Genomic DNA, 25,530 nt, shown 5'->3' with positions numbered 1-25,530 from the left:
CTACGCCCTGCAGCGTTATTATCCCCTCCGCATCTGACTACATGAATGTGTTTGCAGCGGCAGAATGATGCAGCGAAGAAATGAGGAATTGAGATTATTTTTCACAATCCGCTGTCACTTGGGCGGAGTGCAGTGACAGAACAAGCTGCTGTGCAGATAACAAACGAGATCTGACGTGATTAAAGCACTGAGCAGGGGAAATGTCATTCAGGTGACCGACTGGAATCTCATTTATCCGTGACGCAAGAGTGATGATACATGCCTGACCTTGGATTCAATGTGTAAATGATTGTGCGGACTGCATTTTAACATCTACTGTATAAACGATGACTCATTGTTCAAAGCTAAAGAGGAAGAACAAAAACAGAGTGAGAAACTGTGTAAAAGCTGCAGATGCTGCATCACATTTAGTCTCACAGTGGCAGCCTTCTAAAGAAGTCGTTGTCTGGGGCTTGTGTGTTCTTGTCACACTATTCGGTTGCACAGTGAGACACCATCCTGTCACCAAACTCTCCCACAACAGCCAACGAATCCACTCAGGCTCCAACAACCCACTTCCAGATGAAAAATGAAATGCCCAAACCGCAAAGGACGTGGTTTATCGAAGGAGTAGCACATCACCATCTGTGCTGCTGCATGTGCAGCACTTGCACTGAGAGAGACAAATTGTTTCCTCATCCATGGAGGTTTAATGTCCCCGGAGACGAGGGCTAATGTTTTACACAAAGCACTGAGGTGACACCGTCTGGGACGGTGTTGCTACTGCACGATGAAGCACAGCACCAATTACATTTGCCACCTACTGTGCATGTGGAAAAACACATGCTGAGGAGCCTCAGCAGCACTGGACCCCTCTGTAGCACCTCAGTCCGTCCCCTGGATACATCTGCGATTTGATGGCATCTCTAGGGACTGTATGAAAATGAATAAGCTCAACTTGTGTTGTTCTAGCTGCACTTTTTTTTTTTCAACCAATATTAAACATTTTTTGTTTTCCCTTTATTTGACAGAAATCCAACGTAGAAAGTTCTTTTTCTAGAGTAGGATTAGGACTGAAGACACTATATATAGGAATGAATTTGAGCATCAGAGGAATGTTAGAGATAGGGGACTAACTAGTTAAGGTTAAAAAGGTTTTACTAAAACTGGTGATATCCAGAATACGACCACTATAAAATAAATTATAATCATAACAAAATGATGTGTCAAAACTTGCATCCTCCGGTACTCTTAAACCAAGTCTGTGTCCCCTATTGACCCAAATACTTCATCCCCAGAACATTTGTACAGCGGTTTCTCTTAGAATCGCATGGAAACCTTTGGACATACACACGCATATGCATTTAACATACTCAACTGTTTATATTGTTGATTCTTGCTTGTATATTTTTATTCTTACGTTGCACCAATGCACTAAGTCAAATTCCTCTATGTGTAACACTACATTCTGGTACCGGTACTGTAGGTGGCAGCACCCTTGTGCATCGTTGTATTAAATACGTGCGGACATTAGGCGGAAGTGCCACCCTGCTCGACTCCTTCAAGAAGACCCGCCCTCTTCAGCTTTCAAGCGCTATGATTGGCCAGGTGTCTCTGCTGACCGAGGCACCGGTAATCTGATTTGACCGCGTCCCTTGACGTCATTTTCCCTGACCAATGGCGGCCCTTGACCCTCACCCGCTGCGCGGCAGTGAGCTTCATCGGACAGTGACAGCAGCGCATTTACAGGAAGACGTGCGGCGAGCGGCAGTAAAAGGTGAGGTTCCTGACATTGACAGACCTTTCTTTCAATTATTCCTTGCAAAGTCATCCGGTTGTTGCGTTGCGTGTTCGCGCGAGTCTTTCCCCCTCAAATAAAAATGGAGGACTCCAAACGTGAAGCTAAGTGACGTTAGCTTAACCGACAAAGGATGCTACAAATGTCACCTGTCTGAACAGGTGACATTTTTATTTGGCTTTTATTCCTCTCCCCAATGGCTCCTTTATGCGCCATTGTTCACCCGTAACATTGGTTATTTAATTTATCTAAGAAAATAACCCATAAGCGAATGACTGGGTCCATATTCTCTCGTACTGATGCTGTTAAAATAATACACCGCCTGACTGGAAATTAATCTGCAAACATTTTGATAATTCATAAAAAACCTCAAAGTTTCTTATATTTTCACGTTTTAAACTTGTCACTGGAACGAATTGTTTAGTTTCCTTAATGAATAGTTGGTACTAATTCAGAATGAATTTGTCAAAGCCGCCAATATTCGCACCTTCTAGTGTCTACGAATTTGCTGTTTTTCAGTATTTATTTTTACATAAATAACGTTTAGATTCAAGATGGAAAATCGTGAATTTGACCAATCAAGCGAATGTTCAGCGCGTTGATCGATAACGTCGATAACGTCTGGTGAAAAGGTCTTTTAAAACTGCCTCCACAATGAATACAAATTATTATTATACAAATGATTTAGTGTAATTTGACACCCCGACGTGAATGCTGCAGGATATCCTGGAGGTTCGTCGTCTCTTGATGATGAGCCAGTAGCATTGAGGAAGTTAATCGATTTAGGCGGTAGTGTGTGGAGCGAGTTGCACGAGGCCCCACTATGCGGAAGAAGCCTTGCGAGAAACCACAGGTGCTGTTGGCACTTCCTCTTTTTCTGGTCCGCGTCTGACATGTTTACAGAGGATACACGGGCAACGTCGCCGCTGTGGTGTGCAAACATCACAGGAATGTCGCTCGTCAGGGGGCTTTTAACGCGAGCCTTTCGGGAAGGGCGCAGTGAATATACCTGTCTGTTCACTTTCTGTGAACGCAGGAACAATTGACCAAAGTAACCGCAGAGCCTGCAAGAAACGGCCTTTTTGAATGCTGTTTCAGTGAGAAACGAACCACCTTTTTACATTTGATCGGAATAGAAACTCCTCTCTCGTCACTTATTTCTGTCTTTGCATTTGAGTTTCTAATTCCAAAAAAACCTCTCCTTGTCCCCCTCTGTGTGTTTGGTTCAGCAGCAGCGATGGATCGAGTGAGGTCTGCATTCAACAGCATGGTAAATGTTCGTTACTTGTGATTAACATAATAACGCATCATTATTTGTCATCATTATTAACTGTTATTCATCACTTTGTCGTCACTTTGTTACTTGTCTGTTACTTGTTCGTTAGTGCACTTTATGCTTAATATTTTTCTTTTTAACTTTTTTAATATTTAACATTTTTAACTTTATTCCTTGTTTTATACTAACCCTTAGCCTTATTCTACTAACCCATTGCATTAGCATTTTACTTTATTTTATTACTTGTGCTCTGTTGTCTTGTCTGTCTACTGTCGCGCACTAACCGCCAAGACAAATTCCTTGTATGTTTAGCATATTTTGGCAAATAAATGTTTCCTGATTATTTGAAATCCAACTTTTTGAATTGTGGACTAATTGAATACGAGTTGAGATGACGGACGGGACATTTGCAGCCCCTCCGGCAGCGGGAGCAGTACCGAGTTTCACTCTCGTCTCCTCCAGGTCAAGAGTGAGCGCTACAGCCGCTTCACCCTGCAGCCGGCCGAGGACGGAGAGCGACACGTTGAGGTCAAGCTGTCGGACGACGCCGTCGAGGACTCGGCGGGCGGCTCGCCGAGCTTCAGACCGGCGCCTCGGCGTCAGCAGCAAAGCACCCTGTGCTACTTGGCACTGGGGACCCTGCTGATATTTCTCACCGGTAAGAAAACAGTATTGAAAGAATTGGAAAAGGAAAGCAAATTTCTCTCCTAATGTTGAGTTAATAATAATCTTGGCGTGGGAAGGAATCTATTTGTGGCCCTGACGCGGGAAGCTGCTGACTGAAATTCTAGAGAAGGCGCGTGCGTGCGTGTGTGTGTGTGTGTGTGTGTGTGTGTGTAATGCTGGTCATTGATTTTCATTTATTATTAACATGAGTCACTGATGTGATTCAGTGTCTCGTGTCTCTTTGTGCCATTTATGTATCTGACTTTAATTTGACTTCATTAATGTTTGTACTGTTTTTATTTGACTGCATTAGTAGATTTATCCCGTCGTTAATTCCTCTTTGTATCGTCGACTTTGAATTGCAGGTGAATATAATGCATCCACCGATCCCTCCGTATTCGGCAAAGGAGGTTTATTTGTAAAGCACCTTACTGCAACAAGGCACTTAAGGAAATACAAGACAAGTTTGCATTGCTGTTCATTGTGTCATTTCATCTAAAGACGCACAGGAGACCCGTGTGGAGGCCTGAGAGTTGGGATGATGCGTCATGTTAGTATCATCGTGTTGTCCCGCAGGCTACCTGCTCGGTTACCTCATCCACCGCAAAACTCAGGTGGAGCCGCTGGCCTGTGGCAACGAGCCGAAGGCGGACGAACATCCGGAAGCGACGGCAGGCCCCGCACACCCGGAAGCGACGGCACCCCCCGCTGAGGTTGCACCGCTGCCAGGCGCTCAGATGGACTGGGGGGACGTCACCCAGCTCCTCACTGAGAAACTCACCACCGAGGCCCTCAGCAAAACCCTGAGGTACACGGCTCATGTGCACACCTTTTTGAGATCACACATAGATACAAGTGAACGTTAAGGTAGGGAGGGTTTGTGACCTGTGCGTATAATTTTAGTCCAAATAGCCTTCAGCTTCTTGTGAGAGGGGAGATCAATAATAGATGGGAATGGACGGGACGAGACGGGAAGGCTACTGTGGTTATTTAAGGGATGAAACCCAACCAGCTCCTGTTATGAATGACGCTCATCCCAATCAGGGTTGAAAAATATCATTTTCTCAAGCTCTGCGGATGGCAGAGCCTCATCGATTAGGTCTCTACGTGCGAAAGTTAAGCAAGATTTAAATATTCTTTTAAAATATCCATATGAAAGGTTTTGATTGCCTTTGGTTTCCCCGCAGTGCCTGCGATCTCCCCAGACGCTCTGCAGGGAGTGTCGAAGACAAATTCCTGGCAAACCACATATTCAAGGAGTTCCAGAAAGTGGAGATGGATCCCTGGACTGACATCCACTACGTCCAGCTGCAGACGCCAGACAGGTGGGTTTTACTTTAGCAATGGCGGGAGGGTGGGGAAAACAATCGTCCACCCAGGAGCAGGAATTATTAAAAGGCAGGGAGCTTATAGAAACCACAGATGAGAACCAGATGAATAATGTCGTAACGAGCTTTTGACCTCCCGCCTGTAGCCAACGTCCAAACCGTGTCCGTTTTGGTGCCGACGTCTTCGAGCCAACGGGGTATCTGGCCTACAGTGCTACTGGGCAAGTTCAGGTGAGTCCGGCCTCGAGGCCCGATGAACTGGTATCCGTCGCCTTTGTTTGGCCCGCAGCTGTTGAACCCGTCTGTGTTCGCAGGGAAAGCTGGTGTACGGCAACTACGGCCGGCCGCAGGATCTGGATGTCCTGCAGGACAAGAACGTCTCCCTGAGAGACAGCGTGCTGCTGCTCCGAGCCGGACAGATCAGTTTTGCGGAGCAGGTGACTGCAGGCGCGGACGCCTCCTTGTGCCTCGAAGCCTATTTCGTCTTCCTGGGGGAAACTCCCCTAAACGCTTGTCTCTCCTGTCTCCGATGGCGTCTCTTCAGGTGGACAACGCTGCTGCGAAGGGAGCCGCCGCCGTGCTGATCTACCCCGACGCTCAGGATTACCAGTACCGAGCGGACACGGCCCTCTACGGGCACGTAAGTCCGCTGCTGCTAGCGTCGTAGCATGTTAGCGCGCTATTAGCCAAAGAAGCGAGTTTAAAGTGTTGTGTCCGTCCTCCTTCAGGTCCACCTGGGTTCAGGCGATCCCTACACGCCCGGATTCCCCTCCTTCAACCACACGCAGTTCCCCCCAACCAAGTCGTCCGGTCTGCCCAAAATCCCAGCGCAGACCATCACCGCCAACATGGCTACCGCTCTTCTACGGTAAGGACGACCCCCCCACACCTGTTTCAGATATATCTTTCAATCCAGGGACTCGCCACTACTATGATTTTATATCTGAGACTCATTCTGTAAATACATGTAGAAACGAATCACTAATAACTCTTCTCTCTCTCCAGGACAATCGGCGGCCCTGAATCGGATGCGAGCAGCGGGTTTAAAGGCGGCCTGTCAGCGACTTACAGGCTGGGAGGCGGCGAGAACATCTCCGTCGAGGTGAACAACGTCCTGGTCAACAAGGAGATCCACAACGTCTTCGGAGTCATCAAAGGCTTCGTGGATCCCGGTACGTTGCCCCCCCCCCCCCCCCCTCCCCCTCTGACCGTCCACAGCGGGTTATTTCATCACGAGCTTAACTCCTCGGTGTCCGTGTGTGAATCTGCAGATCAGTACGTGGTTCTGGGGGCTCAGAGAGACGCCTGGGGGAGCGGCTACGCCAAAGCCACAGTCGGCACCTCCGTGTTGATTGAGCTGGCCAAGGCTGTTAGCGAGATGGTGGAGAAAGGTAACAAAGGGAACCCTTACCACACACACACACACACAGGCTTAAGCAGTCTGTTCCCCCTGTCGCTTTCATTAGATGTCAGAGGTGTCTGTTAATTGCCAGTGTTTACAGGAGAAATGATCTCCTTTTCCATCGCTGTGGTAATGTCAGATGTTCGGTCGTCCTCGCTAAAGTAACGCCACTTCTTGAGCAGCGGAAGTCAGGCAGCGGATTTTTCCTGCTTCAGAAAGACCATGGTGTTTCTTTTCTCCTGTTTCCCAGATGGCTTCAGACCCAGGAGAAGCGTGGTGTTTGCCAGCTGGAGCGCTGGAGACTACGGAAGTGTCGGCGCCACCGAGTGGTTGGAGGTGAGAACTCTAATAACAAGAATCAAAAGTACAAAAGAAATTCTGCCCTCCTCTAATTGTGTCCTTTCATGTCATTCATGTTTCTGTTCTTAGGCGTACATGTCCTCTATTGACAAGCGTGTTGTCACCTACATCAGCCTGGATGGGGTCGTCGTGGGTGAGTACAGACTCTTCATCACGCCCTGCGTGTTTGCCGTTGTCTGGGATTGTCGCGTGGCTAAACCGTACCTCCTCACAAAGGTCGCGGGAGCTTCGTGGCCTCGGCAAGTCCGCTGCTCTACGGCCTCCTGGAGAACACGATGAAAGGGGTAAACGACACAACAGCCCACTTGCTCTCTGATCAGCTTCCGCACAAAGCCGCGGTGTCTGCATTCATTTGAATTGTGCTCGTCCAGGTGAAGAGCTCTGCTGGTTCGGACTCCCTGTACGACATGATGGGGGCGAGTAACTGGGAGGCCAAAACGTAAGTAGACAACCGGCATGCAAAGCCTACTAGTGATTCAGTCAGCAGAGAGTGAACTTTTCCTGCTGGAACTACTTCAATCGTTTTGTCAAGATAGTTTTTCTGGGTACCATGCGGATTCCTCAATGCCGATGAATCAGTAACTGATCTGGAGTTGATTTGATCCTTCCATTGGGATTTCTGAGCCATGAGCGTATTCACGGAAGGTTTTCAACGCTTAGTTCCATGAAGAATAAAGAGTGTATGTTTGATCCCAGCCGTAATGAATAACTTAAAATGAGTCGTTTGACCTTTTTGATCATTTACGCTACTGTGTGCAGAATGAGGCCAATGTCCATCAACGACCCCGCCTATCCCTTCCTGGCCATGTCTGGAGTTCCCTCCGTCTCTTTCCACTTCATCTCTCCGAATGTGAGTTCTCAGGCTAAACAGTCAGTGGGCATCATTTAATGACTCAATTCACATTGAAATGAGGAAACGAGGTGCTATATTTTATTTTTGAGCATCCTATTGAATGAATGTCTGCAGACTGAGGCCTACATGTACTACGGCACCGACCTGGACCACAAGGATCACCTGGATTACCAAACCAACCACCGCACCAGCGAAATGGCGGCGACGGCGGCACAGTTCGCCGGCCAGATGGCTCTGCGGCTGGTCCACGACCGCCTGCTCCGCCTGGATGTGAGCCGCTACAACGGCGTCCTCACCAAGGCCGTGGCCCAGATCTACAAGCGCATCAACCAGCTCTTGAAGGTCGGTCTGCCAAATTCTCCAGCTGCTTTTAGCCCTCCAGCTGTAAAGACTGGAATATGCATTTTTAGAAAGTCGCTGATGTTTTTTTGACTCTTTGGTCGTGTAGTCCGGGCAGCTGAAGGGCCTGAATCCCACCTGGCTGAACCGTGCACGCGGCGCCTTCCAGCGCGCCACCATCAGCATCAACAATGACATCCGCAACAGCAACTTGGACGACAAGGAGGCCTGTCGGATCCTCAACGGGAGGATCATGAGTGTAAGAAAGAAGTATTTTCATTTTTTTGACTAAACATTTCACAAAATAGAACAGGCAGTATCAATATTTATATTTTCTCTTTTGTGAATTAAATTCACAATTTAATTCACAAAAGATGAAAAGTACTTCTAAATGAAAAGTACGGAGTTTGTTTTGTCATTTTATTCATGAGTTGTGTGATTTAAACGGTTTCGAGGTTTTAGGGGATGTTTTTACAGCAATCTATAGGAATTAAAACTAACAATAGTTTCATTTGAATGACAGTGGTTGGTATGTGAGTACTTGTTATTATCAATGGATGAAAAATAATACTGATGTCTATGCAGCCCAGGTCAACTCCTTTAAACATTTCTATCACCTTCATGGTTCCAGGTGGAGCACGCCCTCCTCTCGCCGTACGTGTCCCCCGTTGAGACTCCCTACCGTCACCTCCTGCTGGGTCGGGGCCCCCACACTTTGGCGTCCATTGCCGAGACCACCGACATGGAGCAGCTCCACACGCAGCTGGCCCTGGCCACCTGGAACCTGCAGGGATGTGCCAACGGCATGGTGGGAAACATCTGGGACCTCGACGAGGAGATCTAAAGACGTGTGTGTGTGTGTGTGTGTGTGTGTGTGAACACGATGTGAGGTAAGGAGGAGCTACAATATCAGCACTTAAGCATGAGTTGTCAATCAGAGGTTGAAGCCCTGCCCTTTTATAAAAAGGTCAAATCTCACAAAGATCCAGGAGGAGATGGAAAAGGATCAAATACACCCGACTCCAAAGCAATTTCGCTATTGAAGAAAAATGTTTGCTACTGACAAACCTGCCTCCGCTCCTCCTCCACGTCCAAACAACAGGGCTGCAACCTCTCGCCATAACACTGGGAAACCTTATTTATACTTAAGTTTTATTTATCAGTGGCAGTGCCTACTATAAAGTTATTGTTTGTCTTTTTATACGACGTTATCGGAAGCAGTGCCTTCCATAATTATGACGGTTATACCGTCTTATCCTCTGGCAGCATCTGCTACAAAGACTGAACTGTTGCTCACTAAATGGAGCCCCTGAGAAAAGTTAAATAATAAATAGTTCAACTACAACAGAGAGTAAGGATATATCTAAAATATCCAACAATAGAAGAAATTATGACTCGATTTAATCAGCACTTATTGGCAAAATACACGTTGAATCTTGAGGGTGAAAGAATTGAAATGCACTAAAAAAAATGAAACCCAACAAAAACTGATCTGATTGGTTCCAAGATTTGCAAGTAAGCCATTTAAGATGCACAGTGTACTTTGGGGCAGTTTACACGTTATCGGGAGCAGTGTCTCCCATAACGACCAACACGTTATCGGGAGCAGTGTCTCCCATGACGACAAACACGTTATCAGGAGCAGTGTCTCCCATAACGACCAACACGTTATCGGGAGCAGTGTCTCCCATGACGACAAACACGTTATCAGGAGCAGTGTCTCCCATGACGACAAACACGTTATCAGGAGCAGTGTCTCCCATGACGACAAACACGTTATCAGGAGCAGTGTCTCCCATGACGACCAACACGTTATCGGGAGCAGTGTCTCCCATGACGACCAACACGTTATCGGGAGCAGTGTCTCCCATAATGCAAAGCAGTGATGGTAGTTTTTGCCTACCAGTGTGTGTGATTTACGTGTGTATTTATTGGGAGCAGTGTCTTCCATATTTCGCTTGGAAGAGTGGAACAACTTATCGGGGACAGTGTTTCCCAGAGTTTTATACTTGATATTTTTGTTTTGTCATTTTTGGATTATATGTGTGCGCTTCGGATTCTTTTCTTTCTTTTTGCTCACGTGAGTTTGTTAGATTTCAGTTGTTGTTTTTTCCAATATAGCGACCGAATTATTACGCCGCACGTTGTCATTATATCTAACAACAAGCGGTGTGTCAGGATTATCCATGCTGGTCACTAAAAATCCCTCCAACTGTCTTTGCATGCGTTCCCTCTTCACTGCATGGTACTGTATCGCTTTAATGGGGTGTAGCTCAAGGCTGGACATGTTATAAACTTTTCTAAGGAATTAGGGTTCAACCGTTGTTTTCAGTTACAAAACGTTTTTGTATCCAAGCTGCTGTTGCTGTTATTTATAGTTTGACGGTGCTTTTCCCAGAATGAGCGTAATTTAAAAAGAGAAGGAAAAGACAACCTAAATTGCATTTTGAAGGTTTTGAACCAGAACATAACTAAATATAACATAAGTATGTTAAAAGAACAGATTAAATGGGGCAATAAAATGAGAGTAAAATCCACTTTAAAAACTGAACACTCGAGACCAAAGCAAACGTCAATTTTTTTTTTATTTTATCACATGTTTGAATAAATGTATTCTTCTGCTGTCACTCCTTTTGTGCTTTACGCCATTCTCTCCGGCTTCTATTGTCCTATGTCTATTGTACAAGAATGAGAAGTTACTTAATACCCCGAGGGGATTCTGAGGTTACGCATTAGATATCCTGCTGACCGGGTAACTGTTGTTGTTTCAAAACCTGTTCTTCAGATCATATTTCTGTGATCGCCATCTTCAGTAGAAAAGTGTAATAAAACCTTTTGGCTCAGCATCCAGTAACTCTGTCTTTTTTTGTTGTTGTTTCTCACGGTGAAGAACAGTTCACCACAGAGGATGCAGGTTTTGTGGTTCACATGGCTTGTGTGTTTAATTCATTCATTCCCGTATGGAAGTCTCACATTGTTTTACTTACAGACAATATTGAGGGCAAAATTATGATTTTTAAACCGTTTAGAACTAATCTGATTCAAACTGAATCTCGTGCAGAGATGTCAAGTGCATCTCTTACGTCAATCAACATGCATTTGTACTTCTGGCGCCATGCTTTTCACATTAAAAGCACTTTGCAGCCAGTGTTTACAAAACCCACCAGTGAAATTGTGGTTTTGCTTTAGTCCACGTGGCTTCACTAGAACTATAATTAACCCGTGTGGCCCATTTAAAGCCAATCAAATATAAATGGAACCGTGCGTATTTTTCAATGACCACGTTGGGCCATCGCTTCTATTTTGAAGCCCGAAACTGTAAACCGGAAGTCCGCCAGCGGGCCGCTCTGTCCGTCCTATGACGTCACGCACGTTGACGCTCACGCATCCCGAGACCGGCGCACCGAGCAGCGTACCGGAATAAACGACGGAGAGAGAGAAATAACGGATAACCGCTGAATTAAACCGATTCCCCGGTAAACAGCGTGGCCCCCCCGCCGGGCTTCGGCCGCCGCGGGGCGGGGCACAGCGCGAGGAGTGACCGCTGCCCCCCTCAAAGCCCCTCTTCACAGGTCGGTGTGCGGGGTCTTTTTTTCTTCCTTCTTTCTGGCATCTTGTTCCCCTCAATGTGGAACATGCGACATTTGACATTTTGCACCACAATAAACATGCATTAAATGAAGTGAATGTCTACCCGGAGGTGGGGGGTACGGAGGGGGGGGGGGGGTTCTGTTTACCGACTGACAGGCAGGTGAACCTTAACGTGACTGAGGCTTATCAGCTTGACCAGCAGCTTGATCAATTAAAACCTCCTCAGCTATTCTCAACACACAGAGCAGCTACAAAGTGCTCTGCACGCTCCCGCTCCGTAAACACACACATGTCTGATTAGATGTGTTGTCACATTTTATTGATTCAGTTAATTAAATTGTCTCACAGTGTTAAATGGGGCAACGTGGATATTATCTTGGGGAAATCCTGCAAAGCAGCCAAAGTTAAAAAAAAGAAAAGTTGTGCACAAGATTAAAAAAAAGTGTGCAATCGTCACACCTCCCAGATGAATTGACGGTAATTAAGTTTGTGCTGTTGGTTTTGTACGTCCCGAGTTGATCTCTTAACGACATACTGTATTTCTTCTCCTTGATGTAGATCAATCCATGGCCATCCATCTCTCCATCCATGGCCTCCTGCCGGTGACCTGCCGGTGACCTCCGGGTGACCTCGGTCACTCCTGACTGCAGCTTTAACGTCCTGATCCAGCACACGTGTGCAGGGTGAGACCAGTGACACTCACACGCGTTCTGAGATGAGAGGGAGAATATAAGTGCAATAAACATTCTTTCACACTTTTCCATCTCAGGATTCTACCACTGTGCATTTTTCTTTTTCTACTTTAGTTTATATTAGACACTGGTACTGGTATCCCTTCTTACACACTTTACATTATTTAATCAGTTCTTAAATATATTTTTTGTTTTAGTTTAATTTTACTTTATGTATGTATTGCTGTTCTGTTGTGATTTGCACTACTGTCCGTAATACTTGTCGTTATTCTATTGTTCAATCTTTAATCAAACTCACAATAACTGAATAAAGTTATATTTCAACTTTATATGAACTAAATCTCGCCGACGAATACGGACATAGTGTCCTTTCCTCTTTAATGACTGAACATTGGGAGAACAGGAGCAACACTATGTGATTAAATTGAGATTACTCAATTGAGGGAAAATCAATCATACTTTATTTTGATAATTCATTTTCAGCCTAAAATTCCAAACATCTTTTCCAGCTTCTATAAATGAGCAGTTTGCTGTTCTTCATTAAATCGCTTACACTTCACAGGTCTGAATGGTCCGTTTCCGCTCTGCTGGTGTAAACAGGGAAGCTGCAGTCTGTGATTCATTACGGAAGCACAATAAATAATCTTCTTCTTCACGTCTGACGGATTCTCGCTGCGTTTTCCGTGCCGCTGAATCAAAGCTAAATTTAGCCGTCCTATTTTTAAGGCATCGCCCCCGATAAAAACTCACGCACGCTCGGCGAGATGAAACGCTCACATAAATGTGTGTGTGTGAAATGCACGTTGTGCCCGTCATTTAGCCCGCGTGCTCATTTAATTCTACACAACTCAATGACTTGTGTTCTTCACTGACGTTTTTACATTTTCAGAAGAAGCCACAGGATAATATGTTATTAAAATGATATTTGATCTAATCCTATTAATATAAATGTGAGCTTTGGCTGCAACATTCTGTGTAATCAAGACAATTCAGTAGTTTGCACTGGTGAGGGGAATAAAGTAGTTATTATCCTTCAAAAATGTAGAAAAGACCAATATTTTGAATTACTGTCATTGTCTTTCAGTCTATTGTTCACTTGTTTATTGTAAGTATTCGTAAAAAGGCTTTTCTGAGATCTGTATGAGCGATTGAAACCATTTCTTTAAAAAATCGTCCTGAAATCAGTTCATAGGAGGTCTTTTAAATCTGCCCCGTCACATTTTCATCACTTCATAATGTGATGCCGGCTCTCGACGTCTGCGTCCATCCAGATGCATGCTGGGTAGAACCTCCCTCTCGTTCCTCTTTGGCCTGTCCATTCATCCATTCATCCATTCAGCCACCCATCTGTCCACCTATTTGCCTCTACATTTCCTCTCCTCCGAGAGCTCCTCCCCCCCCCCCGTCGAAGCCGCTGAATTATTCATCAGCGGATGGCGGAGCTCGGCCAGCTGAGCCGGAGCGGCGATGGAGAGGCAGAGCGAGGAGGTGTGGGAGGAGAAAGGGAAGCGTGGAGGAGCCGTGACTCAGCAGGGAGACAGAGGGGGGGAGACGGAGGCAGTTTATAGATAGCTTAAGGTGCTACGCCTGGAGAGAGAGAGAGAGGCGTCAAATGCCTCCCGCTGTGCTTGTGAACGCGGGTGCGTGTCTGTGTGTGTGTGTGTGTGTGTGCGCCTATCGATTGAGCGGAGAAGGTCATGGAGCCGAGAGGAGATTAGCAAACTGGACTCCAGCTAACGCCTCCTCTGAATAGCAGCTAGACAGAGAAAGGAGAGAGAGAGAGAGAGAGAAGGCGCAGGAGGACGAGAGGAGCGGCACGCAGCATGGGGGAGAGCTACATGTACCAGCGACTCCCCTACGCCAGAGGACGGGAGGCGGGGGAGGATGAGGACGAAGAGGAGAGGGACGGGAGCATCGCCGAGAGTGTCGGGGCAGAAATGGTACAACGGGAGGTCGGGGGAGGAGGGATTCTTCTCCTTTCAGTGGTAACACAGTGTGTGTTTGTGTGCAGATGCAGTGTGTGGAGACATGGGGGGGGTGTGTGTGTGTGTGTGTGTGTGTGTGTTGAAGGTGGTTGTGTGGCTGCATCTACACACTATTCTCCGTTTGTCTTCACGTCGATTCAATCCAGCGGCTCCGTAGCTTCTCAACCTCGTTCTAGACATTGAATACTGCCGTCTGACTAAAATGATCCTGTTTGTTTTAAATAATCTAATTTGGTAATCTTCCTCTTAAGGCGGTCTGATTCTTTAATCCCGGATGAAGTAATCTCGAGTAACAGCGCGCTCTCTCATTTTGAACTAAAGGCTCAACGAGCAGAGAGTTGAAGCCGCGTTCCGTTCTAACGTGATTGGTTGAGGGCCGCTGATCATGTGACCGCAGCTCCATCCCGTAGAGATGGCAAGGATCCTCCCAGCATGCACCGGGGCAGGAGCCATCGTTTGTCCACCGGAGAGCAATGACAAGTTTGTTTTTTTGCTAAAATGTCCGTACATATCTGCACATATTCAAGAGATCACTTAACGGATGACGTTTATTTTAAGTTCTTCCTCCAATAACATCGCTGTGATTCTAATTCATTCAGTTATTCAATTACAAAATGATTTGCAGTTCGAAGAACAATTTGTCTTCACCTGTATAGTGACCTAAGGTACACGTGTGTGTGTGTGCACACAGATGCAGTGTGAGGAGGGCACCGAGTGGCTGCTGGAGCTGCTGACGGACGTGCAGCTGCAGCAGTACTTCCTGCGGGTCCGAGACGAGCTCAACGTCACGCGACTCTCCCACTTCGACTACGTGAAGAACGAAGACCTGGAGAAGATCGGCATGGGACGCCCAGGTTCGTCTCCTTGTTTGAAAAGACGACCGCCAAGTCTGTCCGCGCTGAGACCCCGGTGGTCGTTCTGTGGTTGTGCCGCAGGTCAGAGGAGGCTCTGGGAGGCGGTCAAGAGGAGAAGAGCCCTTTATAAGCGCAAGTCGTGGATGAGCAAGGTAACGTCTCTGTGACCACGGATGCGAACCCGATTCCAAGCCTGACAGAAGCTCGAAAATGACATCACCAGCTTCTCTGCGTCCGGGATTCTCGCAGGTGTTCCCGGTGAAACGGCCCGACGCCGACCCCCAGCAGGGGGCGTCGCCCGACGCCGCGGCAGCGGCCGGCGGCGAGCCGGCGGCCTCGCTCACCTGCCTGATCCGAGAGTCGGAGCTGCAGCTGCTGGAGCGGCTGGGAGACGGCACGTTCGGGGTGGTGCGCAGAGGAGAGTGGACCGGACCCAACGGGCGAGTGGTGAGAACGTAGGGCAGGGGAGCGGGCGGGCGGGCGGGCGGGCGGGCGAGAAGGCACGCCGAGGGTCACCGTCTCTCCCCCCCGTGGCGATACAGCTGTCGGTGGCGGTGAAGTGCCTGAAGGCCGGCGTGTTGGACTCGGACGGCCTGGACGATTTCATCAGAGAGGTGAACGCCATGCACTCGCTGAGCCACCAGAACCTCATCCGGCTGTACGGCATCGTCCTCACGCAGCCCATGAAGATGGTAAAACACACACACACGCACACGCACACGCACACTCGTTGTTCATGCACACCCCGAGTCACGCCCGCGTGCCGCGTGTAGGTGACCGAGCTGGCGCCGCTGGGTTCCCTGTTGGATCGTCTGAGGAAGCGCCAGGGCCACATCCTCATCTCCTCTCTGTGTAACTACGCTGTGCAGGTCAGTCCCACACCCGACGGGGGTTTCATCTACGATTGTGGGTCGATTACGGGCGACAATGTCGGATGTCGGCAATTTACATACTGTAAATGCAGTGAAAGAAAACAAACAAAAGTCGTGTTGTTGTTAAAGTTCTGTTCTTAAACCTAAAGAAAAAAAAACTCATGAAGAGAAAGTCCAATAATGTAACAAGTGCAGTAAGAGTCAATATTCTGCTGTTGTGTGTGATGCTAACGCTAACGTTTATAATCGCTTAATTCATACTATCCAACGACATCATGCGCTCACACAAATGCAGTGGAGTAAACTTCACGCACGCACGAGCACCTTAAGTTACCTACTAACGTGAGGCACTCTGAGTAGATGCCTTCAGTCGCGTCCCGCCGCTGTGTGTCTGTGAGGGCGTGTAGGTGGCGTGCGGCATGGCCTACCTGGAGCAGAGACGATTCCTCCACAGGGACCTGGCCGCCCGCAACGTCCTGCTCTCCACCAATGAGACCGTGAAGATCGGCGACTTTGGCCTGATGAGAGCGCTGCCGACACACACCGACCAGTACGTCATGGAGGAGGGCCACAAGATCCCGTTCCCGTGGTGAGGAGAACGTCCCGGGTCCCCCCCCCCCCCCCCTCCCTCCCCCAAACCTGCCGGCCCCCCGGTGTCGCTCTTTCCCTCCTCTCAGGACCTCCGTCTCCGTCCTTGTCCTCCCGCAGGTGCGCGCCGGAGTCCCTGAAGTCTCGTACCTTCTCCCATTCGTCCGATACCTGGATGTTCGGGGTCACCCTGTGGGAGATGTTCACCCACGGACAGGAGCCGTGGCCGGGCCTCAACGGAAGCCAGGTGCCTGCCAGAGTTCACAGGGGGGAGGAAATATCTCACGCACAATAATCGCAGCCCCCCCCCCCTCGAATCAAAATGTCAAACGTTACCGTGTCCCCGCGCAGATTCTCCACAAGGTGGAGGTGGACGCGGAGCGGCTGTGCAAACCAGACGACTGCCCGCTGGACGTCTACAACGTCATGCTGCAGTGCTGGAGCCCCAAACCCGAGGACAGGCCCACCTTCGTCGCCCTCAGAGACTTCCTGCTCGAGGTACGAGTATGGCGGCAAATATCTTCAAATATATCTGCAAATATCTCGCGCGAGACGGAGATTTGCTCGCGGATGTTTGATTTCAACCTGATTTGCGCTCTCGCAATTTTGACAGTGATTTGCCGCCACACACGAGGCCATAAACGCTCCCTCTCAACACACTCTTGTTACGTCAAAAGTCCTGCAGTCAAAAGTTAGAGCGGACGAGTTAAACTCCCTCGGTAGCACCGTCCTTTGGCAACAAAAGTGGCACGTCGGTCAAACAAAGGACGACCCGGGCAGAGCGAGCGGAACGCCATAAATCCCCATTTACGCCAGACGACAGCAGGTGTTTGGTCACTTCTGATCCCGCCGACGGCGGCACTAAATCATCGGTTTGTGTTCTGCAGACCATGCCGACGGACATGAAGGCGCTGCAGGACTTTGAGGAGGAAGACAAGCTCCAGATTAAAATGAACGACGTCATCACCATCATCGAGGGAAGGTCGGTCGAATGTGCAACGCATGAGAAGAACGTCCGTTCTAATAAAAGCACCGTGTGTGTCGGGGCCTCCTTTCAAAACAACGCCTCTTTTGTTGACATCGGATTCCTTGAATTGTGGGAAATTACTTAATTATATTACGAGTAATTACTCGCCCTCTTACCGGCTCACTACAGAAATGTTGTTGTGTGTGTGTAATTAATTTAGCCTGATTTGCTGCCGTCTGCACGTTCCATCATGTGACAGAGATTTGTTTCGCTCCACGCGTGGTCACGTGGCAACGCATCTTCCTCGTCTTACAGGGCGGAGCACTACTGGTGGCGAGGTCAGAACAGGGGGACGCTGCGCGTGGCCCAGTTTCCTCGCCACGTGGTGACGGCGGTCGCCGGCCTGTCCGCCCGCGACATCAGCCGACCGCTCAAACACTCCTTCATCCACACCGGGCACGGGGACACGGACCCCCACAGGAGCTGGGGACATGCGGATCGCATAGACAGGTCAATAACATTTCTCACACTCGACTGTACCCAATATGCGCCATAAAACAGCGCTTGGTTCCATCGGCTCCATGGAGCTTGAGGCGTGTTCCGTTGCTGCCCACTGGGGCGCAGCAGTGCGTCGCTTCACCGACGCGCCGACCACCTTGTTGCTGCTTTAACGGACGGAAAAGGCGGCTGAATTCGGTGATGACAGCAAGCGAGCCGTCTGGCCCCTCAGTCAATGGCCGATGCACAGAAATGTCTTTGAATGTGCTCGTGCTCCTTTCAGTCTGTACCTGGGGAACCCCATGGACCCCCCCGACGTCCTCGGGATGGAACCGGGCATCGCCAGGCCGACCAAACTCCCCAACCGATCCAAGAGTAAATTCATCCATTATTTCCATCTAAATCTTTTCTATTGCCCTAAACTCACAGTTCAGGGATTTTTAATTGGAATTATTCAGATAAACTGAAGGTTTAAGTTTAACTTTGACTTTTTTTGAAAAAGCGGCTCTACAAACAACAACAATTATACACAACATGATGCTTTGCTGTAGACAAAACTATAACGCAATAACTCACGACAGCATTTTAAATGATTCAAAACTGTCTCCACCAGAGCAACCTCCTCCTCGCCCGCCTCAACCCGCCGTCCTGCTGAAGAGTGAGTGCTGCTCTCCCTCCCCCGGGCCGCCTAACATCTGCCCTTCAGATACGTGTTCCCTTACCTGAGTGTGTGTGTGCGTGTGTGTGCGTGCACGCGCGCAGAGCCGTTCTACGACTCGGTGATGGACGACTACGACGACGACGACGGCGGCGGCGGCGGCGCCTCCTCCTCCTCCTCCTCGGGGCTGAAGCGGCTGGGGGCGTCGCTGGGCCTGAAGCTCCGCCCGTGGGACGGGGCCGCCGTGCGCCCGGCCAAAAGCGAGGTGTCGCTCATCGACTTCACCGACGACAGCTTCAGCTCGACGACGCCGTCGCCGCTCGCGGAGACGCGGCAGCCGGATGAGGACACACTGAAGGTGCGGTCGATTTATTATTCACAAAAGCAGCAGCATATGATGATGTGAACATTATATTATGTATCCACGGTCACATGAAAAACTTTCCTGACGGTCTCTCTCCGTTTGTGTGAAGCCATTTATCTCGATATGAAGGATGATGCTGTTCAGACACATTCAGGCCTTTTCGCAGGTCACAGGTTTTATGCTTCACGCGCATGATTTGCCCCCCTGGTGATTTCAGTTACCTTTTAACCTTTGTGCTCCTCCGGCGCACGCAGAGAGCAACCGTGTTCCAGCATGACATCATCTTCAAGTCAAAGGACACCCCACACCCTCTTTGTTCCCGGTTAAGAAATCCTATTCTCTCCTTGGATGAGATGAACATTTCAAGGCTCCCTTCAATCATTGAAGTGAAGCTGGAACTCGGAGTGGACTTTTTAACATGTTGTCTAACAGCATTGAAATGTCATCTTCTGAGCTTCAGTCTGAACTCATGTCAGTGGGATTGAAATCAAGGTTTTCTTAAGATGACGCAGAAAAGCTCCTCTTTTTAATCCAGTCGTCGTCGTGTTCTTTTACTCCACTGTCCATCGCTCTCGTCCTCAGGACACGCCGTCCATCTTGGACTGGCCTCTCCCTCAGCCGACTTACGACGTGGTCGCTGCGGAGCTCGAGGACCAATCGGAGGACCAGGAGGTGCGGACTATCAACAAGGGTTCTGCTGAGGAAGCCGCGGCGGCGCCCAGGAGCGAGTCGCAGTCGGCCGACCTCTTCCAAGAACTACAGAGAGAGGTGATGAGGGCGGAGCCTCAGAGGCGGCTTTGACGACGCGCACAAACAGGCCGCTGCTAACATTTCTATCCGGATGCAGGTGATGGTGAAGCTGCAGGTTCCCATGGCGACGGGCCGCTCGCTCCCCTCCTCCCCCCTGCCCATGCCCCTGGCTCCGCTGGGCCCCCACCGACAGATCTACCTGCCGCCTCCCTCCCCCACCGCCGCGTCCTCCTTCGCCTGCTGTTTCGAGGACCGGCCGGTGCTGCCCCCCCGCAGCCCCGTCCCCCCGCTGCGGCCCTCCAAGCGCAACCTCCCCACCCGCGGCGCCCACTCGCTCTGCCTGGGCAACGGGGAGGACACGCCTCCCCAGCTCCCACCCAGAGACCACGCCTTCTCTCAGCCGGGCTCCCGCTCCTCGTCGCCCCTCCCACTGGTGGTGCCGCCGCTGTCCTCCTATCCCCTGAGCCTGCCCCCCCCTCCCCTCACCGTCTCCCCACGCCGGGCGTCCGGACACCTGGGCCCCCTCCTGTCCACCAACCCGTCCTCCTCCCCGGCTCCAGCCACGTCCAGGCTCGCCGCTCGCGGCTCCTCCTACTCCTCGGGCGCCTTACTGGATCCTCTCGCCTTCAGCGAGGGGCGTGGCCTCTCCTCACTGGTCGACAGCTCCGCCCCCGCCCCGCTGCCAGAGCGCCCGGCTTTTCTCGAAAGGTGCGTTGCCCAAAACACTGTCTGACTTGTTGCAGGTTACGTTCTACATATTTGTCATAAAATCTTTGATTAGGTATTTAAATGGAAAAGAAACATCGTCTGTTGAATCATTGACTCACGTCTACGTCACGTATGTCGTGTCAGATATGGAGCGGCCAATATGGCGGCAGTCAAACCCATGATTCAGCAGCCCGGCGGAGCCAAACCAAACTCCTCCTACAACAACAACAACAACGGGCGGACGTCAGCTCCCAGCATGCAACAGGAGCAAAGTGTCACCCAGGTAAAGACGGGAAAAGTGAATCCACAAAATGTTTTCATTCGGCACCTCTGACAAAATGTACAACGCAACAGATGTGACAGGAGCGGGACAGCGTTAGTGGTTCAAGCTGCCGCGTTGTGTGCACGTTGTGATTGACAGGTCCAAGGGGCAGTGCACGGTGTCACGCTGGAGGAGTGTCAGGCGGCCCTGCAGAGTCACAACTGGAGCATCTCTCACGCCATAAATCATTTGAAGGTAAAACATCTGTTGTGTCCATATAAACTATATGTAAAGGGGCAAAAGTTTCTTTGGTGAATTGAATGTGTTTGCACTCTCTTACTGGGAAGCTCACCACAGTGAATCAAGACTGATATAATAATGTTTTACGATTATTATATCAGCGCATTTCACGAGCAAAATAATGGGTGCAAGCTTTCGACACGAAGCGTCCCCGAGCCGAGCCGCACTTCAAAGACACTCGGAACAATAAAAAATGAAATACAGCAGTCGAGTTCACGCTGACACACAAACGCCGACCCTCCTCCCCGTCTGCGTCGTAGGTGGAGCAGCTGTTCCGTCTGGGCCTGCGGTCGAGAGCCGAGTGCGAGGAGCTGCTGCAGCGCTGCCAGCTGAACCTGGAACAGGCCAGCGCGCTCATGCTGGACACGTACGGGCCTCACCGCAACAAGTACGCCGACCTCGCTGTCCGTACAATGAAAAACGCGTGTGAATGGGGGGGCGGCGCGCTACACGTCCGTGTGTTTTTGTTTCTGATTACAAAACCCTCTCGAGTTCCCGTGGCAACAGAGCCACTGGTGGAATAACGGTGTTGGCTGCACTCGTCTGTCAGCGAGGATTCAGGCTTATAAACCATCATCTACCACTATTTATTAATTGTGTTCTGCTTTAAAAAAAACAACAGTTTTTTATTATTTCCAATAAGTTAAACGAGTAATACTTTAATATCTACGCATCATAATGGGGAAATGACCAAAGCAGTGACCTGAAAAAGTCTCTTACAGTATTTCTAAAGAGAAGTCAGAACTTTACCTCAAGCATCTCTGCAGAAGTGTCTTGAGTTTCGTGATAGATTTTCTCACCCTGCACGCCTGACGTGACCTGACTCCCTCGTTCCGTCTGACAGGAAGTGACAGGCGAGCTCAGCAGCACAGAACCACCTCGGATCCCCCGGTGAGATCGGGACCAACGCGCGGAGGAGCGTGCACGTGCCTCGCCGTATTGAACTGTGAATTAACTGCTCTTGCTGGCGTCCCAACGCTCGTCAGAAGCCCCCGGAGCAGCTTGTGGAATGTCTCATGGTTACTTGAAGAGTTGTTTTTGGATTTTTTTTTTTGTAATTCCGTTAATAATGAGAGGTGTTGCTTCGCGTGAGTGTGCTTTGAATTTGTTGCATGTGCAGGTGTGCACGTATTCGCTTACACTAATGCTGGAACTCAGTGGATGCCTGTGACTTCCTGCTGTCGATGAAGGGACAGTAAACACCACAGCAGTATGTTTTCATGAAAATGTACTGATAAGACGCTGTATTGTGTTCAGTACTAAACTGATTGTGCTACTTCTGAGGACACAATAACTGCTGGTCGGAATAAGACGTATGTAGTTAGCAAAGTGAACAGGACGCAGGCGATCATTTTAGATCTTATTGTAAGAAATGAGGCTCCAAAAAAACGAAATGTGAAGTCGTCTATAATCTCCGTACGAGTTCAACCTCTACAGGTGAGTTAGTTAAATCACCTAAATTGATGTTTTTCCTATAAAACTGCATGATCATCGGAAGCACCCGAAGCTCCCAGGCGTGATTCACCTGTTAGTCGGCGGCTGCGTTGAGTGTTTGCATGCGTGCGCAGCGCCGCAGGTAGCGAACTGCATACAAAGCATGTGTGTGTCCGCGCAGACCGGGAGCAGAAATGTCACCTCTTAAGAATTCATGAGCCTAACCCTCTCTTTTGTTGCATTGGCTGTACGCTTGTCACTGGGCTGTTTGCATTATACAATATAGAGCAGTGAAAATATGAGCAGGTGTTTTATAATAAAGTGAAGTGGAGTCGCTCGCTTGTCTTCTCTCTTTCATGGATGTTAAAGTCTAGCAGAGTGGATTGAGTCTGATTTTATGTCGTCCCGTTGGTTCCGCACAGACCCCCCCCACCGCCCTCCCAACCCCCACCTGAGCGCCTCCGCCCGTTTCCCCACCCGCACCTCCTTCTCTGGTCACGTTGCCTTGAGTCAAAGTGTTCAGTTCAACTTCGAACCTCAATAAATGTTCAGTTTGGAGGAGGGTTTTATTTAAATATAGTTGCATAGGTTTTATTTAAATATAGTTGCATAGGTTTTATTTAAATATAGTTTAATAGGTTTAATACGGGACAGCAGGTGAAACTAGAAGGAAGACTAATAGAATAAATCCAATTAAAAAGGATGCTTGAATAACTTTCCTATTGAATCTGTTTCTTATTAATTGAACCTTCATAAAAATATTTTTTATTTCAATTAATTTTTTCACATTTCATTTACTCCGTCACTGCAGACTCACACTTGAAAAGGTACAAGCGGATTTAAAGTGTTTCAGTTTGGCTTTTTGCTTTGATTCCTCTGCACACACACTCTGTTTGCAACGTCGTCGCTTCTTATTTTTCCACCGGAGGTAAATTCATCTCTAAACGTGTGAGCAGAGTGACAAGTTCCACCGGGACGGGACTCCTTCCTCTAATGGAAGACTCGTCTCTGCTTCCTCTGGGATCAAACCTGTGACCTCTCCATTGTGGCTCCCTCCCCCCTCCTCCCCCGTTCTGTCTCCCTCACTTACTGACACATTCCCTCGCTTCCTTAAATTGATCGCCGCTGCAGTGCATTGTGGTCCCGACAGCTCGGTCTGGTTCCCTGGACTGAACCACACGTTCGCTCTGCACTTCTTTGCTACAGCAGGAAGCACTCTGTCACATTCACACACACACACACACACACACGCACACACGTATATACACGCACACAGATTGAGAGTCGAGGGGCCACGACGTCCCTGCTTCAAAATAATCCCTTTATATAAAGAACCACTTTATATGAAGTTCCTGCTCGTTATAACAAATTGATTCCCTTTTTCGTGGCCGAGCTCAGTCAATCAAAAAGCGTCGTTACGCGTCTGCACGGAGCTCTCAGTCCACTCGCTGAGAACGGAATTCAGCGTTAATGAGATCCGACGCGATAACGGCAGCGCGTCTGGTCGGACCGAATAGACGTCTGAGTTGACGCTTTAATCTCTGGCGGACCGCCGGGCTTCATAAACGGTCATCTTCTGCCGCGCTGGTGGGTCTGACCTTCCGCGTGACCTCTGATAACGATGAAGAACTTCACCGTGAATCACGACTTCGGGAAAATTACCCTCCGAGCTTTTCGTGCGTCATTTAGAATGAATGCGTGTCAAGGAGAGAAACACCGTCATCGGGGGAGCAGCAGCGAATGTCGGCTTTTTGCCCCCTGACGCACCTCTTCGTGTTCATCAATCTACATCATTTCCAACCTCTGTGATCGATTACTGACAGCTACCCACTAACACATATTTCTACGGCCGGAGAGCGATCGTACGTTTCACGAGCGCGGCAAACGTTCATTCACAACCGGGTCTCCGCTGGAGTGGTATCCGCAACCAATCGGGGTCCTGCGTTCGTTACACTAAAATCACAGGCCTCAGATCGGGGCCCGGAAACAACAACAACGCCGCCCTCCCGACGAGCAAAGGGCCGAGCAGAACAACGATAAGCAGCCGCGCCTGACCGGCGCTCTAATGAGTGCACTTGAAAGGGTGGAAATCTTCGAGAAAACGAGCTCGTCGGACACAAAACAACACACACACACACACACACACACACGCGCGCCCTCGTAAACTTCTGTTAGAAACTGAGTAATTGCATATTTGCAGGAGGAGACAGACCACAGTAAAGCAATCCCCGAGCGAGGGCCCCTCTGAAAGGTGCCTTTGTTCCTCAGCGGCCCGAGAGGAAGATGGTCGAGTCCGGCGGGTCGTCTGAAAACCGGTTTGGGGAAAGTCTTTCAAGATTCGGTAATTTGATGAAAACGGCATTAGAAAACACAAAGTGTCACTCTGACATTTAAAAAAAAAAAGGAGCTTTTTCCCCACTGCAAGTCAAAGCTCACGCCTTGTCGCGCTGTGTGAGGAGGGTAAATATAGCAGTTCTTCTGGCACCTTTCTGAAGGCTCCACGGGGGGCCTGACGCCTCAAAGACCCCCCTCGGTCAAAGCTCACAGGCGTCTCGCACTAATGTGTGATTCCCATCGCCGCCTGGGGGGGGGGGGGGGGGGGGGCACAGAAGGGGCCCTTTTGATTAATGGATAAGGAACTACGGGGGAAACAAACGGCGTTTGGTTTGTCTCGGTGGCATTTGTTCGAGCGTCGGGGGGGGGGGTCGCGGCGCTCGCACACTCGGCGAAACCTTCTTGAGGGTGCAGGCTGTTTTTCATCTAAACGGACCCCGTAAAAAGTTACGAGGAAGAGGAGCTAAAATGTCTCGACTTAATCTCATCACGCGACGTTTACAGTCAATCTGGATTCGTCTCGTTGTCTCCGGTGCCAACAGCTCCGGCTGGATGGGACGCAGAGCGCCGAATGCCATTTCACCTCGTGTGATTGGACAGAATGGGAGGAAGTAATTGGACGCTTATATAAATAATTACAGAGAAAGAGAGAGAGAGACGAGAGGCCGAGGG

The 25,530-nt window shown here is 49.2% G+C and overlaps 2 protein-coding genes across 5 annotated transcripts; both read left to right on the top strand.

The window, feature by feature from the left end:
• The first annotated feature begins 1,551 nt into the window (after positions 1-1,551).
• On the top strand, positions 1,552-10,847 carry tfr1b (transferrin receptor 1b). 2 transcript variants are annotated; one of them, XM_040166945.2, is made up of 19 exons: positions 1,552-1,756; positions 3,010-3,047; positions 3,516-3,711; positions 4,296-4,527; positions 4,907-5,044; positions 5,194-5,278; positions 5,362-5,484; positions 5,592-5,687; positions 5,776-5,915; positions 6,053-6,219; positions 6,319-6,438; positions 6,700-6,785; positions 6,879-6,942; positions 7,026-7,093; positions 7,181-7,248; positions 7,569-7,659; positions 7,777-8,004; positions 8,111-8,260; positions 8,633-10,847. In XM_040166945.2, exons 1-19 carry the CDS (start codon positions 1,657-1,659, stop codon positions 8,843-8,845), a joined length of 2,403 nt encoding a protein of 800 aa, XP_040022879.2. In that variant the 5' UTR covers positions 1,552-1,656; the 3' UTR covers positions 8,846-10,847. The 2 variants fall into 2 exon arrangements, with proteins under 2 accessions (XP_040022879.2, XP_040022878.2); XM_040166944.2 differs by having other exon boundaries at positions 3,007-3,047.
• A 476-nt stretch (positions 10,848-11,323) lies between these two features.
• Positions 11,324-22,860, top strand: tnk2a (tyrosine kinase, non-receptor, 2a). 3 transcript variants are annotated; one of them, XM_040166943.2, is made up of 21 exons: positions 11,324-11,573; positions 12,151-12,275; positions 14,961-15,123; positions 15,205-15,275; positions 15,373-15,570; positions 15,666-15,815; positions 15,897-15,992; positions 16,403-16,584; positions 16,704-16,830; positions 16,935-17,081; positions 17,471-17,565; positions 17,866-18,060; positions 18,332-18,423; positions 18,662-18,706; positions 18,811-19,064; positions 19,653-19,838; positions 19,918-20,528; positions 20,673-20,811; positions 20,950-21,045; positions 21,351-21,478; positions 21,935-22,860. In XM_040166943.2, exons 3-21 carry the CDS (start codon positions 14,961-14,963, stop codon positions 21,939-21,941), a joined length of 2,982 nt encoding a protein of 993 aa, XP_040022877.2. In that variant the 5' UTR covers positions 11,324-11,573; positions 12,151-12,275; the 3' UTR covers positions 21,942-22,860. The 3 variants fall into 3 exon arrangements, with proteins under 3 accessions (XP_040022877.2, XP_040022876.2, XP_077952302.1); XM_040166942.2 differs by lacking the exons at positions 11,324-11,573; positions 12,151-12,275 and adding an exon at positions 13,582-14,224; XM_078096176.1 differs by lacking the exons at positions 11,324-11,573; positions 12,151-12,275 and adding an exon at positions 13,761-14,269.
• The last annotated feature ends 2,670 nt before the right edge of the window (positions 22,861-25,530 follow it).

The sequence above is a fragment of the Gasterosteus aculeatus genome, chromosome 21, assembly GCF_964276395.1.
Source record: "Gasterosteus aculeatus chromosome 21, fGasAcu3.hap1.1, whole genome shotgun sequence".
Lineage (NCBI taxonomy): Eukaryota > Metazoa > Chordata > Actinopteri > Perciformes > Gasterosteidae > Gasterosteus > Gasterosteus aculeatus.
Note: the sequence above shows the minus strand (reverse complement) of the source record. Positions and strands in the feature narration are given on the sequence as shown.